The following is an 18,632-nucleotide window of genomic DNA, read 5'->3' on the forward strand; positions in this document are numbered from 1 at the left end:
GGAACCACCGCAGAAAAGGCCCCCAGAAATGAACTGGCAGCCAGCCCAGTACTGGTGTTCTATGCTTAAACTATCTTGCCCAGTAAGCAACTAGGTCACTGAACTCTGCACCAGCTGAAGTTTTTTGAACTGTCTTCAGAGGTAGCCCCACATATAAACGTACAGTGGTGCCTCGCAAGACGAAAAGAATCCGTTCCGCGAGTCTCTTCGTCTTGCGGTTTTTTCGTCTTGCGAAGCAAGCCCATTAGCGGCTTAGCGGATCAGCTGATAAGCGGCTTAGCGGGTCAGCTGTTAAGCGGCTTAGCAGATCAGCTGATAAGCGGCTTAGCGGGTCAGCTGTTAAGCGGCTTAGCGGATCAGCTGATAAGCGGCTTAGCGGCTTGGGAAAAAGGGGGGGGGAAGGGAAAAAAACCTGCAAGAACTCGCAAGACATTTTCGTCTTGCGAAGCAAGCCCATAGGAAATTCGTTTTGCGAAGCACCTCCAAAACGGAAAACCCTTTCGTCTAGCGGGTTTTCCGTCTTGCGAGGCATTTGTCTTGCGGGGCACCACTGTACTGCAGTAATCCAAACAAGAGGTTATCAGAGCATAGACAACACAAGTTAGGCTATCCCTGTCCAGATAGGGGCACAATGGGCCACCAATGGAAGCTGATGAAGGCACCTCGCACCACCGAGGCCACCTGAACCTGAGGCGACAGCAATGGGTCCAAAAGTACCAAGGTGCGTACCCACTCCTTCAGAGGGAGTGTAACTCCATCAAGAGCAGGCAACCTCCCACCCATGTGTAACTGCAGTCTCATTTTTAAGCAGCTAAGATTAACGATGTATTCCTTGGTGTTTTATTCTCACCTTGTAAAATAGATTCCCTTTCTCTAGTCCAGGCATCCCCAAACTGGGCCCTCCAGATGTTTTGGACTACACCTCCCATCATCCCTAGCTAACAGGACCAGTGGTCAGGGATGATGGGAATTGTATTCCCAAAACATCTGGAGGGCCGAGTTTGGGGGTGCCTGCTCTAGTCTTAGGAATGTATATATGCATACACACATCCTACACCTTTACGCTCGAACTCAGGACGAAAGGGAGAAACGTGCTAAGAGGAAGGCACGTTTAGCAAACCCTCACCATGATCAACTCCCGCCCGGGAAACCTATGTCCCCACTGTGGAAGGATGCGTGGATCCACACGTCACTTACGGACTCAATGTTTAGACCGTGTTCATGGAAGTTAATCTTACTCGGCTACGAGCGATTGCCAAAGAAGAAGCTATGTAGGTTGTTGATGGGAGACCCTGCATTTGTAAGCTTATGCTGCAATAAGTTAATTAGACTTTAATTGAGGCGCTTACAGGACCATTTGTCTTTGTATTCCTGCTCACTCTGAAAGAGGTTATTTAAACAAGTTGACTCTTAACCCCGTACATATTTACACAGAAAGTCCCACTGAGTTCAACAGACTGTCCATTCAGGTAAATGGGTATAAAATTGTATCATTAGGAATTGGGGAGGGGGACACAGGTTCTTCATCCCAGGCAGAAAGAAAAATCACAAACACAAAAAGGCCACTGCCTGGGACAGGAGAAACTGGGAGTTTATTCCAAAGTTTCTTGAAAGGGAGTAAAAGAAGAACTTTATAGCGGAAGTTGTAGGTTACCAGTCACAAGATGCATTTGTCAAGATAAGCGATGCAAATTTCAACAAGGAAGAGACATTCAGAGTGTATATCGGGCAACACAGGAAATGCAGTATAGTACAGAACTGTTCTCCCATTTGTCAGATGCATGAAAATGTAAGCAAATATGTGGACTTCATAGGCCTCTTTCATTTGGTTAAAGAGGAAGCTTCTAAATTTTGGACTTCTCCATTTAGTTCACTCCACCACCCTGCATTCACACATAAAAGCTGATTGTGATATTGGGGGGCGGCGGGAGTCAGGAAGCTGGCTGGACACATTGAAGCACTTTAGTTCCTCAAATAAACACTCTTAACTATGCTTTGCAATTCTGGGGGGACGCAGGGGTATGCATATCCCTAAACATTTTGTGAATCTTTGTACTTTTGTCCATTTACTACCTTTATTTTTTGCGATTTGAACTATAAAATGGTGGTTTTCTTGAGTCAAACATTTTTTAAAAGAAAAAAGCACTGCATATTTGTATATGCATAATTTAACAATTTGCCCAACAGCTTCCAACCTGTTCCTCCCTTTCCCAGGAGGCTTTTCTAGCAAAACTCCTGGATCGTATTATTACCTACACTTCTCCCATTTTCTTTTCTCTCCCCTAGCTGGAAAACTCTATTCCCAGTAAGTTTTTCTTTCCCCCTATCCGGCTTACAGAGCACCAGTCCCATCTTCCTGCCACATCGCCCCCTCCCCGAGACTTCCCTTACCCTCCTCCCTGTAACTCCACTTCACTCTACCCTTCGCTCCAGAGAAACTTCTACCGCAGCCGCAAACCCGCGTCGAATCTTTCTCAGGCGCGCGGGGCATCCTTACCTGCAAGAAGGCTGCTAACCTCCTCGGGGATGGCGGGGGAGCCGTGCATGATGCGCCAGGTGGTCGCGCGCAAGAGGCAGCTGTTCGGCAGCTCCGTCAGGGAAAGACAACGGCCCCGCCCACTTTGCCCGGCTCCGGGAAGTTCAGTCAAGGAAACCACAGGCGGCAAGGCGGAGGGCGTGGCTACACTACTCTAACCCCGGGGGTGCCCCGCCTATTAGGTCGGTCTGCGCATGCTCATTCAGCCGTCCGCTTGTGTTACACTCAGTCACGACTTCCTCGTCTGCGATGGTCACAGGCGCCGCCTTGCGCGGCCGGGCAAGCCCGGGGGGGGGGGGGGACGTGACCCTCAGCCGATGCCGGGCGCCATTTTAAAAGAGGGCAAAACCCATTCCCGCAGGTGTTGGGGTTAAGTCCCGAGCGTTCCAAAATCAAAAATGGCGCCTTAAGCGCCTCGGCGCTATTGGACACAGCGATCGGAATAGGACACGCGGGAAGCGTCTGCTGCGGTTGGCTGAGCGTGGCGTTGTTTTTGTTTCGTTGACACTTTCGGCCGCCATTTGGCGTCCTCTTCATTTCCCTTTCCCATCCCGCCTGGGTCACGACCCCGGACTCGAGGCAGGGAGATGCGTTTACAGTGCCGTGCTGGGGGATTTCCTGGGTAAAAAAAATGAACGGAGAAGAGAATCCTGAGGCTCCTTTTCCCTTATTTTGCTTCCAGGAAGAATTTTTAGAGGTTTTTTCCCCACCACTGTCATTCTGCTAAAAAAAAGACTTACTTTGCACACAAAATATAACTGCTTTCTTTGGATTCTCTTAGAACGAAACATATATATATGCTGTGGTTGGCATCCATCTGTCTCAAGAGACAATGGAGTATGCCTCGGGGGTGAAGTCCAACTGCTGCACTAGAACCACCAAAGTAACCTCCCTGGAGTGCAAGCCCAGGCAGTAAGTATGGAGGTCCTTGGCTGCCCAGAGCAATGCGTTTGGCACCAGCTGGGCTGTAGGGGTTGCATAAAGGAGTTGTGCAAGGCGCCATCCAACCATTTTAGGGACTCCACTCCAGATTTGTGTAGGGTTTACTCCTTAAGCCTTTACATCTCCCGAAGATATCACACAAGGCAGCAGATGTTTAGGATCAGAGTTTACCTTCCCAGGTTGAAGTGCCCCACCTGCCCCTATAAAAAAATAAATAAATTCGCAACTTACACTCCTGGTCTGAGAGCTAGAAAGAAGGGATCCTTGACAAAAGCTTAAAGATCTTTTCCCCCCTAACTCATAAATAGCATGTGTAAGGAGTTCTTGTGGTGTCTTGTTTGTGGAAACTAGAACTTAAACACTGTATAAATTCAGGGGTGGGGGAACTGCCCTCCTAGATGTTAATCTACTCCTGGCTCCTATCAGCCCCAGCCAGCATAGCCAATAGTGCAGAGAGATGGAAGGTATAGTTCAGTGACATCTGGAGTGCTACAGTTTCCTCACTCTTCCTTAGTTTTAATTCCTCCCTGCATGTTCCATTCAATTTCTGAGGCCTCCATTTTCCTTCTGTTGCATTATCTCTGTGAGGCCCAGTGGGCAACTACTAGGTGCAGGGGCTTTTTGGCTGGAGCGGCTCTGTGTGATGCTTGGCTGAGATTCAGCAGGTCCTACACCCTTTTAAGGCATCTAGTTAAAGCACAGCTGTTCATAAAAGGCATTTGGTCGAATGCTTCTCTGTTATTTTAATACTCTTTCCTGTGGTGGTTGTGCTTCATGATAAGCTGTTTGAAGTGTGGTTATTTTTATGCTGAATTATTTGAAATTTGATCATCTTCATGTTATGAGGTGTTCTGTAAGCTGGCTTGAGCTCAGTTAGGTTTTAAAAGAAAGTGGAATATAAGGTTTCTTAAATACCTAAATTAATTGTGATTTTATTTGGGAGGTATGAAACAACACACACAAGGGTTTTTAGGTATTATTTTGATTCTGGTATGTAACAAACAATAAACAGCAACATACTAATGATGGAATAACAATGAACTGCATCCTTTGTTTATTAAGTTATGAATTGTCTCGTACTTCAAAATAGCAAAAAGACACCAAAACTGAATAAGCATGCCCACTGATTAATCTGTTGATTAAGTGGTTAGCAGACAAGTTGTTTTAGGTAAAGTTTTGCAAAATTATTTTACGGAAATAATTGTCAATGTATATACTGTATCTTTATTGTTTTAAAATAGATACATTTATGCCAGGAAAGCGAAACAACCAACCGACAAACATACAATCAAATAAACAAACTATAAATTGACAAACAGACAGTAGCAATATATGAAACAACACAATTCTTATAACTAACATCCTTTGTACTCCCAATGAGGTGAACGATTGTAAAACTTGTAAAACAAGAAATTTAAAATGACTTCCATTTAGTCTCACTGTACTTTATCTGTTGATTATCTTATACCACACAGTTACATATTTCTTACATAGTTTCTGTTAACTTCCCTACAAACTTATATTTATACAATGCAAGGTTCAGTCTAATTCTGGCAAGAAGTTTCCTTTTATACCGTAATTTTTAAAGTATTCTTTAAAAATTCTCCAGTCCTTATAAACTGTTTTGTTTTGTTTGGCCTCTTATCCTTCCTGTCATCTTTGCTAGGTGCAGGTATTCTACCATTAGGATTTGCCAATCCTCCGTGAAGGGACTGTGGGTATGCAGTTTTTATTTCCAAAGGTTGAACCACAGGAATGACGGGATGTCATGTAAGGCTGAAGTCAGCTCATCCCTAGTTAGCAAAAAATAAAAATCCTCATGCAATTTGGCAAGTAAAACCATATGAGACAATTGAATAGCAACCCCTTTACAAAGATTTAAAAGCTATGAGATCATTGAGTCTAGAAGTGAAGTCACCTTTTTGGTGGAAGAAGACCTACAGCTTATGTTTTACATTTTAAAAAACCAGGCCTTTACCCTAAGTCAGTGTTTCCCAACCGGTGTTCCGCGGCACACTAGTGTGCCGTGAGACCTTGCCTGGTGTGCCGTGGGAGGGAGGCGGGAGAGGCGGGGCGGCGGCGGCATCTCCTGCTGGATGCAAATCCAAACATGGCGGGCGCCTCCCTCGCTCCTTTGTAGGCGGACCATCGAGAGAGAAAGAAAAGGAGGCGAAAGAGCGAGAGAAGGCGCCTGCGCGGAAAGAGGAGCGAGCAGTGCGCCTGCGCGCCGCGGCGCCCGAGATCGCTTCTCCCCACCGCCCCTTGCTTCAAAAGAGGTCCGGGGACAGCGGGAAGCGCTTCGCGCTGCCCCCGGACCTCTTTTGAAGCAAGGGTTTGCGGGGAGAAGCGATCTCCCCGCAGCCCCTTGCTTCAAAAGAGGTCCGGGGGCAGCGGGAAGCGCAGCACTTCTTCCCCGCTGCCCCCGGACCTCTTTTGAAGCAAGGGGCTGCGGGGAGATCGCTTCTCCCAGTGCTCCGAAGCGGGGCGGGGGGCGGGAACACCTGCCCCAGCCGCCCCGCTTCGGAACGCTGCTCCGAAGCGGGGCGGGGGGGCGGGAACCTCTCCCCCCGCCGCCGGGCATCGGAACGATGCCCCGATGCCGGGCGGTGGGGCGGGAACCTCTCCCCCCACCGCCGGGCATCGGAACGATGCCCCGATGCCGGGCGGTGGGGCGGGAACCTCTCCCCCCGCCGCCCGGCATCGGAACGATGCCCCGATGCCGGGCGGTGGGGCGGGAACCTCGCACCCCGCCGCCGGGCATCGGAACGAGGTCCTGGACCTCTTCTGAAGGCAGGCGGGGGCAAAATCTTAAAATGCTGGCGGGCGGGAGCGAAGCGTTCGCTGCCGACCCCCAGCATTTTAAAATCTCCTCGGGGCAGCGGAGACTTCGCTCCCGCCCGCCAGCATTTTAAAATCGCCCCGGGACAGCAGGGGCTTTTAAAATGCTGGCGGTCGGCAGCAAAGCCCTCCTGTCCCCGGAGCTTGCGGGGCGGGAGGTGGGAAGAAGGGCTTTTCTTCCCACCGCCAGCCTTCAGAACAGCCTTCTGAAGGCTGGCAGTGGGAAGAAAAGCCCTTGTTCCCCCCCCCCCAGCCTTCAGAAGAGGTCGGGGGACAGACTGTCCCCGGACCTGGTCTGAAGGCGGTTTCCCTAGGAACGCATTAATTGATTTTCAATGCATTCCTATGGGAAACCGTGCATCGCAAGACGAAAAACTCGCAAGACGAAGAGACTTGCGGAACGAATTAATTTCGTCTTGCGAGGCACCACTGTACTTTTTATATAGGCAATATAGGCACAGAGTTAAATTTTTTAACATTTTCTAATGGTGGTGTGCCTCGAGATTTTTTTCATGAAACAAGTGTGCCTTTGCCCAAAAAAGGTTGGGAAATACTGCCCTAAGTATCCACAATTTAAAAGAACCAACTAATGGGACTGGAGAATGCTTGACACCTTGAGTGTCCTTGGTAGCAAGACAGGAATGGATGACTCAGTATGAAGAAGCCCTTTATCCCAAATACCTTTGGCAGCAAGAGATGGAGATTTTCAGCCTGAATAAGCCCATTATTCAATTATTTGGCACTTATGTGGTGCTTTATATTGGAAGTCCTAGTCCAAAAGATCTGGAGGGTATCAGTTTTGGGGGAAGCTGATCTAGAGGTCCACAGTTCTCTGCCTTGGGTATAATAATAGGTCCTGAGGTGGGAGGGTGGATTTAGCTGGAGAGGATTTTGAGAGGGGAAACGGTTGGCAGAAAGGATTAACAATTTCCCACATCATTCATTCTGATGGCAGTCTCCAGCAGCTTTTTATAATTATAATATATAAAAAAATAAACCTTGGGAAGGAAGTTATGTGAAAACCCCATGTAACATGCAGTTTGGCACAGTAATGAAAATCAAAGTTCTTCACTTCATGGGTTATGCCCTAGTATCTCTTCCACTTTTTATCTTTAATTAGACAGGAAAGCTATTTTAGATAGCAGTAGTATTTTATTATCCATTTTATTGCTGGCTTAACCAACATTCAAGCAGTTAAGTAACTGGCCCGTATAATGTCATACAATAATGGTAGCTGTGGGTTATAGTGATTTTATATTTGTGTTAATTGTTAATAAATGCCTATTCTTTCTGCCTAGGGAATATTTCTATTGTGTTTGTGTCTCCCTCCAATTGTTATAATGGCTATTAATGCGTACTTTAGGTTACACATTTCCATCAAAAGACTCTGGAAGCACGCTGTATGTACATAATAGACTAACAAGGAAATGGTATCCATTCCAGTGACTTTGACCTTTGGGGCTAATCTTAATCCCACTTTATTCTTTTAGTTTAATTTACTGTTTGGTCTCTCCTCAGAAACCAATTTAGGGTGTCACTTGAACTAACAAATACTATTTATATTGAAATTACTTTCCCTGTTGACATTATTATAACTGTTAGCTGCATGAGAGAAGGTGATCTGAAGTCAATTGAAAATACTCCAATAAAAAGCAAGCACGTTGTCTTAAATGGTTTGTGGATCACGGCCCAACAACTCCAACAACAATGCAGTCAAGCTAAAATGGGGTGAGTTAAAAGAACTATATTGCCATGAAAGTTCATGAAAACAAATTGTCTTAAATCCATTAAGTCTCTCTTAACTCGCTTGTAGATTAGCAGCCTCAGCCTAAGGGTGCCTCCAAATAACTCCTAACACATTAGCACCTTTCAACTGGGGAAAACTAATAAGCATACAATTCCCATCTGGCAATCCGAGGTGCTTTGAGATTTGCGCTGTGGTGTATTCTCTGATTCTCTGTCCTGACACTTTCAGGTTTTGGTTTGTAGGCAGCAGCTGTGGGAAAGACTCTTGACAGCACAGCCTTGTCACTTGCATATTCACCACTGAATACACAAACGATGTGGCAACTCCTTAGCTCAGGAATGGGTAACCTTTGGCCCTCCAAATGTTGCACTACAATTCCCATCATCCCTCACCATTGACTGTGGGGTGCAGGCATCTGAAAGGTCATAGGTTTCCCATCCCGTTCAACCTATGAGAATTTATGCTTGTGTTTTTGCATTACCACTCATGTGTTACATGAACATAGCTATGGGGTTAGTCTTGGCAGTGTGGATAACGTTGCTCTTTGAGTCATCACTCTATGTTCACACCTGACTTGTGTTTGGCCTCTATCTTAGCTAGTTTCCCAGCATGCTTTGCTGTACTGCTACAACACCACAATTTGCTGTCTTCCCCAAATGTCACTTGTAATGCCACTTCTCACAGCGCAGTTACCCATAGAATTTGGTCCAGCTGTACATTTTCTTTCAGTCTTCCGCCCTGACGGTTGAACCCAATGCCCACTTTAAGACTGTTATGCAAATAAAAATAAAAGTCTGGATCGTGCTTTTTCTCCTCTTGACAACATATATGAAAAACACTCGAGGGGACAGATATTCTGTCCCTATTTCCTTAAACATATTTCCTAAAGTTCTTTTTTTAGAAATAGAATACCAGAGGGAGAGATGCTTTCTGTGATTTGAATTCTTTTGGCTTAAACCACGTAGGCAGAACACAATTTTTCAACAAGCCTGGAGAAGTCTAGATGTAAGGAGATATCGCCTTCTAAATAAAGTAAGGCTAGGTGGGAGGAGGAATCCTTAAAGATGTATACATTTGCATCTGTTAAGAAATAAACTTTTGTTCTTAAAAATGTGATGTCAAAGGTTGGAGCAATTACTACAGCCAAATCTATCTGCTATCTTTTAGAGTTCAAATCTTAGAAGCCTAAGGGCAGTCCAAAATTGCACATTGTTATTTTAGTTTTGCATAATAGGACAGAGCAATCTACTGATCCAGTTGCATCTTGCGAAACGTGCACTCAATAACTTGGGGAATTCAAGAATTACCTAACTTTTCCTGTTGTTTTGTATAGCAAAAGATGTATCTGAATTTCCTTACAACAGATTAAGAAAGAAGTGAAGTCCTGCTACTTATGTTATATGTTCTACCAATACAAGGTTATAACCAACATTTGTCATACTCAAAGTTGCTCCATTGAAATTAATAGATGTGGCTAACATAGATCTGTTAATTTCAATGGGGCTATCTATTCTACTAGTGGTGTAGTGGTTAGAATGTTGGACTAAGACCTGGGAGACCAGGGTTCAAATCTCTACCCAGCCATGACTTTGGGCCACTCATTGTCTCTGGTGACCTCCAAATTTTGTGGGTTTTATCACAAGCCTGCTCACCCAGGGTTGGAATTAGTTGTGTAATGAACTATCTTTTAGCAGCCCTGTTTTCAAAATATATTTATACCTCCAATTTATCTTAATTGTGTAATAGCTTCTGAAGCTGTCTGACTTTCTGCCAACTATTTTGTCTGTTCTTTTTCCTTGTTATCTAATGACTTGGAAACTAATGTATGTAATTATTTAGCATTGCCTCCAGGTAAGATTCTTTCCTCTGCCAACCATGAGGTTTTTTTATAGGCTTTAATAATCATGGCTTACACAAATTCTGCCTTGCAGGCATAAATTAAAACAAAAGAAGCAAAATGTTCCAAATCATGAAATCTTCACCTGTGTTTTAAATTACGTCCCCTCATTATTACATGTACCTGCCTACAGTACATTCAGCTAAAAACTGAAGGCCAAACACACTGGGGAAAAGGACTATTGCTCATTCTGCTAGGAGCTGGCAGAAGTGGGGTAAACATTACACAAATCTGGAGTGTTGTCCCTAAGGCAGTTGGATGGCGCTTTGCACACCTCCTTCCTGCAACTCTTGCAGCCAAGCTGGTGCCAAACCCATTGCTCTGCTTTCCTTTGGACCACATCAATGAGGCTGAGAGGGGGGTCTTGTTTTCTGGGCAGCCCAGGACCTCCATACACACTGCCCAGGCTTGTGTCCCAGGAAGGTGCCTTTAGCGCTGCTAATGCAGCGGTTTGACTTCACCCCCAGAGGCGTACTCCATTGTCTCTTGAGACAGATGAATGCCAACAACAGCCTGCAGTGGTTCACAGCATTGACACCCCAAGAGGGTCTTGCTTCTCCCATAGCCACAGCCTTGGCTCCCAGCTTCCCAGCCTTCATTCTGCCATCTTCTACCTTCTAGCTTACATAACTACCAGAGGGTTGAGGGAAGGGGAACCACCCATTTTCTGTCTGCCACAGAGCCACTTCCTTTGTTATCTTAATGGCCCATACTTAGAGGCCTTTGACCTCACCAGGAAGCTAGCCTGGCTATTCCAGGAATTGAATCTGTGCTGGATCCAGGAATCAGAAGGGTCTCAGGCATCAGCCTATCCACCCCCAAACGCATAACAATATAAAGGGCTCTTGCAGAGCAGAGGTCTCTGCTCCACACACATTAGCAGCATATCCATTTTGAGCCTTCTGTAAATAAAATTTGGATTGCAGGATTTAGAGGCTGCTTCAAAACCATTACATCACTCTTAAAGGACCTCGCCCCGCCCCCCCCGCCCCCCCCCCCGGTATTTATGGGATTTGACCAGCATAGCATGGGGGGGATTTCAGAAAAGCAGCAAAATATCTGGGATTTGGGGAATGAATACTTGAAAAACCTTCCTCAAGTTAGTATTCTTTTTGGGGGGGGAGGGTCTCTTTTCCCTTTTCATTTCCTACTCTCAAATATGCTTGCTGTTAGCAGTAATGCATAAAGATGCCATCATAAAAATTCAAATGAACGAGGAGTTCAAACTGTGTGGATCCAGTGCTCTCACTGGGCACATGCGAATGAAGACCTTGAGACCCTCACAAATAGAATTCTGCTTAGAGTGCGAGAGATGCAGGAATAATGTTCTAGACATCTTTCTGCTTGTAAGGGTGACACCATCATGTGCCCTCTTTTGAATGATGCTCCGCTATATAAAATATTGTGCTGAACAAGGTATATTTTTTTGCTTCTGACAGACCACGCATCCATTCCTGTTTTATCAAAGCATGGTGTGTGATTGAACTTCACCTCAGAGAACAGCTTAAGCTACAAATTATTACTTTGTGAAATTGGGGGAAGCTTGGCAAAACTCTACATGCAAATTTAGCCTTATTTATAAACTCTCTAATGGGATGTCACGTGTTTTACAGTGAGACTGTTCAATTAATAAAAGAGCTTTCCTCAGCACCTATTTTCTGAAGCAGTGTCCATATGCTATAGTCTAAAAGGCTAAAGGTTTTCAAACACATTTACTGACAGCCTGCTGAGCAAAAACAAACACTTGCCAAAACTAATATTTTGCCACTTTTTTCTGCAGGCTCTTAAATTTTTATTGAAAGTTGAATATGAAATGTGATAATTCATCCTTATTTGTTTGGTCAAAGTTTGTGAGGAGATTGTGTGATTTCTACTTTTTTTGCCCATTCATTCATTGTGATTTGTTTGCAGGGAGGTTATACAAGGTTATACAATATGCAAGGTTATATATGCAGGGAGGTTATACAAGGTCACAGCAAGCATGTTTTTATCCACATTTTCAAGTGCATTTTCTCAACACTTTTCTTACTGCAAATAGTCCAATTTGGGCGAGTAAGAGGGTGTTGTTGCACTAGAGCACCAAATTGGCTTTAATTGCACAGCCTGAATTTCTCAGGATGTGGCTGAATCCAGTTCTACATCCTATTACTTCAACAACCTCACTGCAAGTTTATGGTCTGTATCCCCCAAATCCATAGCAATCTGTCAAGGAGCTGTCCGGCAAGTATAGGTCATCCACAGGACAGGAAAGAACTTGGGACATGGAATGCAATTAGCTTTTATTCACAGAAAGTAAACAACATAGCAGAGTTCCTCTGTCTCATCTTACCTAGCTGAAGATGTAGCTGGGACTGACCACTGGCCCTGCCTTCCCCCTCTAGCCTCTCACTCTGGATCTCTCCCAAGCAGATGCAGACTGTGGCAAGGGGCTACACTCTTTTGGGGGGCCTGTCTGGCCCATTGCTCAGCAACGTGCAGGACTCTTCTCAAGTGGGGTGTCAGGAGAGGAGGAGATCCAACAGGACCGGGACTGTCTAGCTGTTGGGCAGCTGAGGCAACCTCTGACTCCTCTCTGTCTGAGTCCGTGCTCACATTAACTCTCTAAGCACTCAGCCCCGTCCTAGAAGGATCTCCTTTTTTAAACCCCCTTTGATGACTCAACTCTCCTGCACCTAGCATCTCCCATCTTGTCCCTTCTGCAGACTGGTCCCCCATGTCCCACCACCATTTTCCTGGGTCTAAGTCATCTTCTGCGTCATCCCTGGGGGGCACTTGGATGGACAGTGCCCACCACTCTTCCTTGTCCATCCAGACCCTGACACAAACTTTCACCATTGCTATCTTCACGTATATTCATATACATAGGCATGAAATTAACTCTCCATATTGTTCTACCCAAGATATACTTTCGAGTCTCATGAATTTCACAGTGGAGTCCTGTGTGTTTGCCTGACAATAAATACATGATGATTGGTCTTGAGAGGGGAAAGAGGTCTCTGGAAGCCAATTTCCAGTCCTGTGTAACTTTTGTACTACCTCTGTTGCATCTGTTTCTCTAACAAAATCATATAACTGTTTGTGGAAGGAAAACACTCACAAATTGGGTTCTTCGGTTCACAGAAGCTTATTCTGTCCACAGAGTGACTGCACTGGATCCTGCTCAATGTCAGGAAACAACTGTATTTTTCTATTGACATAATAATATGTATTCATAAAAAGTGCTTGGAAGCTAGGGTTTATAAGGAAGAAAATACAAAAGAAATGAAATTGTGGTCTAAAGCAGTGGTGATTTAAAGGGCAGCCTGCGAGCTTAGTCTAGCTCCGATGCTATTTCCTCAGGAGGGTCCATTGGCAACTGTTTAATTTAAAAGGATTGCGCACAGCGCTCCAGAATTGTGAAGCTCTTTTTGATAAATAGAGCTGGCTTTATGATCAAGGCTAGCCATCGATGAAGAGGCCAGTTTGAATAACAAAATGTGCTCCTGGGCCCTGGACCAGTGCTTGGAGGATACTGGCCCATGAGGATGGAAAAGGTGGCCAACTCTGCTCTAAAGTGCAATTGCAACTAATAGACAGACTAAAGCTTCAAACACTTCATTGTGGTGCTACATCTATCACAATCCAGTATGGCACCAAGTTTATCATTTCAATTATTTGTAATGAAAGCATATTACTTTCAGTATTGCTTTCAATATTGCTTTCAAGTTTAGTGCCAGTCTGTCATGGGGCCCAAAGTCAGATTTTTCAACATTTCCCGTCATTCATTCATTACATTAATTAATGTAAATGCAACTCCCATGCCCTGAAGCCAGATCTCCCTCTAAAGGAAGGCAATGGCAGATTTCCCATTGACCTCAGTGGAAGCAGGTTTAGGTCCATAATTCTCATATATATTATTCTTTAAAGAGGCATAATCAGAAATGTTCCATTATGTGTGAAGTATTACATGTGGCTGTACAGCACAATAACCATAATTAATTGCATTAATGGTGCAGATATTGTTCTGCTAATTAATTTCTATGTTCCTGCTATGATGGAGGAAGGCAGAGTACCTCCGTGTGAATTCTGTAACTCTGGAAGGAGACAAATGTGGGTAATATTTCAATTCAATTTCCTCCGTTTTGCAAACTTAGTATTTTGTGATACACTGATCTATGGGTGTACAAATGCAAGAGAAGCAGGGCCGGCTCTATCATTAGGCAGAATGAAGTAACTACCTCAGGCTGCAGATGCTGGGGAGAAGCAGCAGCTGCAGCTCCCTGTCTTTTCTTCCTGGGCACACCAACTATACCTTCAGTTAAAGGACAGACAGGACAGCACATACTGCATGGCCAATCCTACACCCCAAAAACTGCCCTCAGGTGTGTGGGAGAACAGGACCCCGTTGCTAGTATTGAAGATTCAACTTCCAGTCCAGTCAGTGTCTGCACACAGAAGGGTGGGCATGTCGCCTTGTCCTTCACCACAGGCAGCAAAATCTCTTGAACCAGCTCTGAATGGAAGCTATTAAGTTTGCAATGGAGAAGGGAGACACACAAAATAAGTGTTCTGCTGTTTTGTACTCTTTTCTATATCAGCGATTATTAAAACTTTGTTATATTTCAGACCACTACTCTGAGAAAGGTTTGTCCACAGACAGCTTTCCGGGTCATGTGCCCAGCATGACTAAACTGCTTCTAGTGCAACAGAACACCGTCATGGAAACCAGAGCACAGGAAAACACAGTTTACCTTCCTGCCACAGTGGTACCTATTTCTCTACTTGCACTGGCTTTCGAACTGCTAGGTTGGCAGGAGCTGGGACAGAGCAATGGGACCTCACCCTGTCATGGGGATTTGAACCGCCGACCTTCTGATCAGCAAGCCCAAGAGGCTCAGTGGTTTAGGCCACATCCCGGAGGACCACATTCAACCTCCAGGTGTGAAGTTCCCCTGCCCTGGTTTAAGAGAGCAGTGTGATGTAGGATGTAGACTTGGAGTACTGTCCTTCAGCTTACAACACCTAGGCCAAAAGTGGCTTTGGGTTGGGCTGTTTCTCCTGAGCCGAAGCTCCTGATAAATAAAACAGGAATATCATCATCAGAGTTGTCCTAAGGTTAACGGAGATAACTCTTATCAAGAACTTCGTACACAGAAGTGCTAAAGATAACGATGCAAGCAATCTTGTGGAAATAATTAATAAATAAAACCAACAAGTGAAGCAGGGCAAGTAAACTTGTTCTGAGCTGCTTGATCAGCATGTTTTCAGACTGGCAATAATAATATTTTTTCCCTGGAAAGACATATTTCATCCAAGGGGCTCAGGACATTTAAGTAATTAAACCACTCATATTTCTGTGAACTATGTGTTCATTAGGATTAGCATTTACAAATGCATGTCAAGAATAGGTTTGGCAGCTGCCGTCGAACCCCCCCCCCCCCCCACGCTGCAATACTCTGATACGAAAAGCTGCATCTAGTGACGAATGAGTCCATTCCACATTACCCATTTTGCATTGAGAGTTGCCAATTCCAGTGGGAATTGGGGAGAGACAGAAGGATTCTGTGCGAGGGGGGAAAGGCTGAGGGGCTGTAACTCAGAAGGTTGCTTGCAGAAGTTCCTGGGTTCAGTCTCTGGCATTTTTAGGTAGGGACGGGGAGGAGTGCTATTTAAAACCTGAAGGGTTGCCACCAGTCTGTGGCAGAATGGGGAACTTGTAGCTCTCCAGACCGGTGTTTCCCAAACTTGGGTCTCCAGTTATTGGACTACAGTTCCCATCATCCCTAACCACTTGTCCTGCTAGCTAGTGATGATGGGAGTTGTAGTCCAATAACAGCTGAAGACTCAAGTTTGGGAAACTCTGCTCCAGTTGTTTCTGGTCCACAACTCCCACCATTGCAGGACCAGGCGTCGGGTTCCCTATACCCCAACCCATGCAAATAAGAGACCAACGAGGCTTGTTTTTTGGGTCAAAACAGGCCACAACTTTATTGAATGCAAATGAAAGAGGTTTGGCTTGGGCATGGGGCAATCAAAATACTTCCAGCCCACCTGCTGGAAGTGACGCATGGTCAGTCCAGACGGGGGTTCCTAAGACTTCCTTAGGATGTAGGGTGACCCCCCACAGGGACCATTGCCCTGGCCCCGCCTGGCCCCATGGACATGACCACTCCCCCCAGATCCTTTAACAGGATACCCCAGCGTTTGAAGGGGCAGGCAGAGACTACAGCCTCCCCTCCTTCCAAAACAAAGGATTGCCCCAATGCCCAACCCAGTGGTGACAATTGCTATGAGGTAGGCAAAACCACCAGGTCGGTGCCAATTAGCCCATTGGGCAAATTCCTACCCAGCCCCTTAAAGAACAGCGATCACAGTAGCCACAGCAAAATCATTGACTATCAGCTTAAACAGAGGGTGGGTGGGCAGGGGGAAATTTTGGAAACTCTGCTCCAGATGTTTCTTTTCCACAGCTCCCACCATTCTTGGCCTTTGGCCATGTTGGCTGGGGCTGATGGGAGCTCGACTCCAATGACTTCTAGAGAATCACAGGTGTCCCACCCCCCGGACACTACTGAGGTATGTGTACCAGTCGTCTAAGGCAGCTTCCTTTGTTCAGGAGATATTCCCTTGTACCCCAGCAAAGGTGTGCTTGGTGTCATCTACCAGCTTATATTTGTAACCTAAGGAGAACTGTGTGACCTTCTCGATTTGTTATGCTGTTCTTCCCACTTAAGAAACAAAATAGCATGCTTCTCTAAACTGAGATCTAAGCTCATGGCAAATGGTTCAGACATCTCTTTTTCTTTAATTAAATTGCATACAAACAAAACAACGTGGAAATAAGAAAGCCCCGCTCTCTCAGGCTTGGTTTTCCACCTGCAAAATGGGCATATTCATCCTGTACTTCAGAACACTGTTGTCCGAATGAATAAGAAAACAATGTTATAAAATGTTACCAAGCAGATAAATAAAACCCAACATATACTTAGAACGCAGCTGTCAAATAACACTACAGTTTTAAGTATACCAGATTATTATTTACATCTATCTTTACAAGCCATATGAAGATATATGTTGCATTACTGCACACAAAAATAGCTCATTTGCTTCCATTGCTTCTCTCTTTGCTGACCAAAGGAAAGCCCAAACCATTATGTATAATGGTGCTATCATCATAGATTTATGAGAGAAGTAAATAATCCCTTTTGACTGATTTAAGGTTCCATGTACTCAGGCTAAATGCTCTCTCTTTAACCAGATGTTATTTTTCTCAGGCCCAAGTGACATTATCATACAGCCACTCCCCAATTCTGCACTGCTTAATTAAAAAAGAAAGTAACCCAACATAAGCATTTTATCCAGATAGCTAAAAATTTATTGAGACAAATGTTTGACCTGCATTTCACATCCTGCATTGGTATCAGCCCAGTTCGCATTTGGGCTGTGTACACATTAACCTGCTTGTAGCACAAAAACATGGTTTTTCTCAATCCAGAATCATTCATGCTCACCTCTTCAAAATGCTTCTTTCAATCTAGATTGATTCCGGATCCTGTCGTCCACAAAGCTGGGTGTGGTTCCTTGCTATGCATTTGCAAACTCTCCCCTTGATTAGGCTATCCATGCCTTTTCTTCCCTGCACCTGCCCCAGGTGAGTGAAGAAGGAGGAGATAAATGGTTTCTTGGTATACACTCACCATCAATGTCAATGGGCAAGTGTGGATAATTTTAAAGATAATATTTTAGTTTCCTGTTAATTACATTGCTTTGAATGTGTACTTTTTATTTGACTGTGTTCAGTATTGTTTTATTCTGGATTGTTTTACTGGATGTTTTAATGTGTTATAAACCACTCTGAGATTTTCCCCCCTTAAAAATATAAAGCAGTCTAGAAATGAATAATAATAATAATATACACACTTAAGCTTTGCACAGAATTATCACAGACTTTACTTATTGCACATTATGGTGATTTGACCCCAGTGCATCTAAGGAAACAGTCTCCATTCCATGGAAGCTTATGCCACAATAAAACGGCTAGTCTTTCAAGTGCCACAAAACTCTCTGTTGTTCTTTCTGCAACAGACTAGCACAGCTACCCCTCTGGAAGTCATTTAGAGTCATGTTTCATTTCACGTTAGAATGTATACACATGTAATATAAAGTAGCAAGTTGTTATTTCTCAAAGGCTTAACCACACAGGAATATATAAATGTGAGTATTTTAGCCTCTGGAAATAGGGGAAAATGCAGGGGCTAAATGTCAGATTAATATTTTCCAGCTTAGGCAGTTTATAGACCTTAAAACTGCTTGCAGATTCTAAAACAAATGTTTACTCAGCCATCCTTTAAAAACTTCTTTTTTCTGATTTACTGAATCAATTGATAAAAATGGGGGTTGGGGGAACTTGAACAGCCATAATTCAACTTTCCTGATAAAGGTGGGTGGGGTGTTTTGTTCGATGTCTGCAATGCTACCTTTGCAGTCCTTCATAACTGTCTGTTCCTGTCTGCTTTTATCCACTGACTGTATTGAGCATCTGATTTCTCATAGCCATTTTACAAGTTGTAGTATGTGAAGGATGACAGGCCTATTCACAGAAGTCCATTTCACACAAATATGAGCTGAGACTATCCAGTCCGTCTGGTATACTTCATTCTTTTGGAACAGACATGGGAAAACATGTTTTGTTT

General features: G+C 44.5%; 1 protein-coding gene across 1 annotated transcript in view; it reads right to left on the reverse strand.

Annotated features, from left to right (window-relative positions):
* SKAP2 (src kinase associated phosphoprotein 2) overlaps nucleotides 1-2,680 on the reverse strand; it is a 109,519-nt gene extending 106,839 nt beyond the window's left edge. The window contains exon 1 of the mRNA XM_028750247.2: nucleotides 2,498-2,680. Within this exon, the coding sequence (XP_028606080.2) occupies nucleotides 2,498-2,546 (49 nt within the window). The 5' untranslated portion in view covers nucleotides 2,547-2,680. The remainder of the gene's footprint in view (nucleotides 1-2,497) is intronic.
* Between the last annotated feature and the right edge of the window lie 15,952 nt (nucleotides 2,681-18,632).

The sequence above is a fragment of the Podarcis muralis genome, chromosome 12 (genome assembly GCF_964188315.1).
Source record: "Podarcis muralis chromosome 12, rPodMur119.hap1.1, whole genome shotgun sequence".
Classification (NCBI taxonomy): Eukaryota; Metazoa; Chordata; class Lepidosauria; order Squamata; family Lacertidae; genus Podarcis; species Podarcis muralis.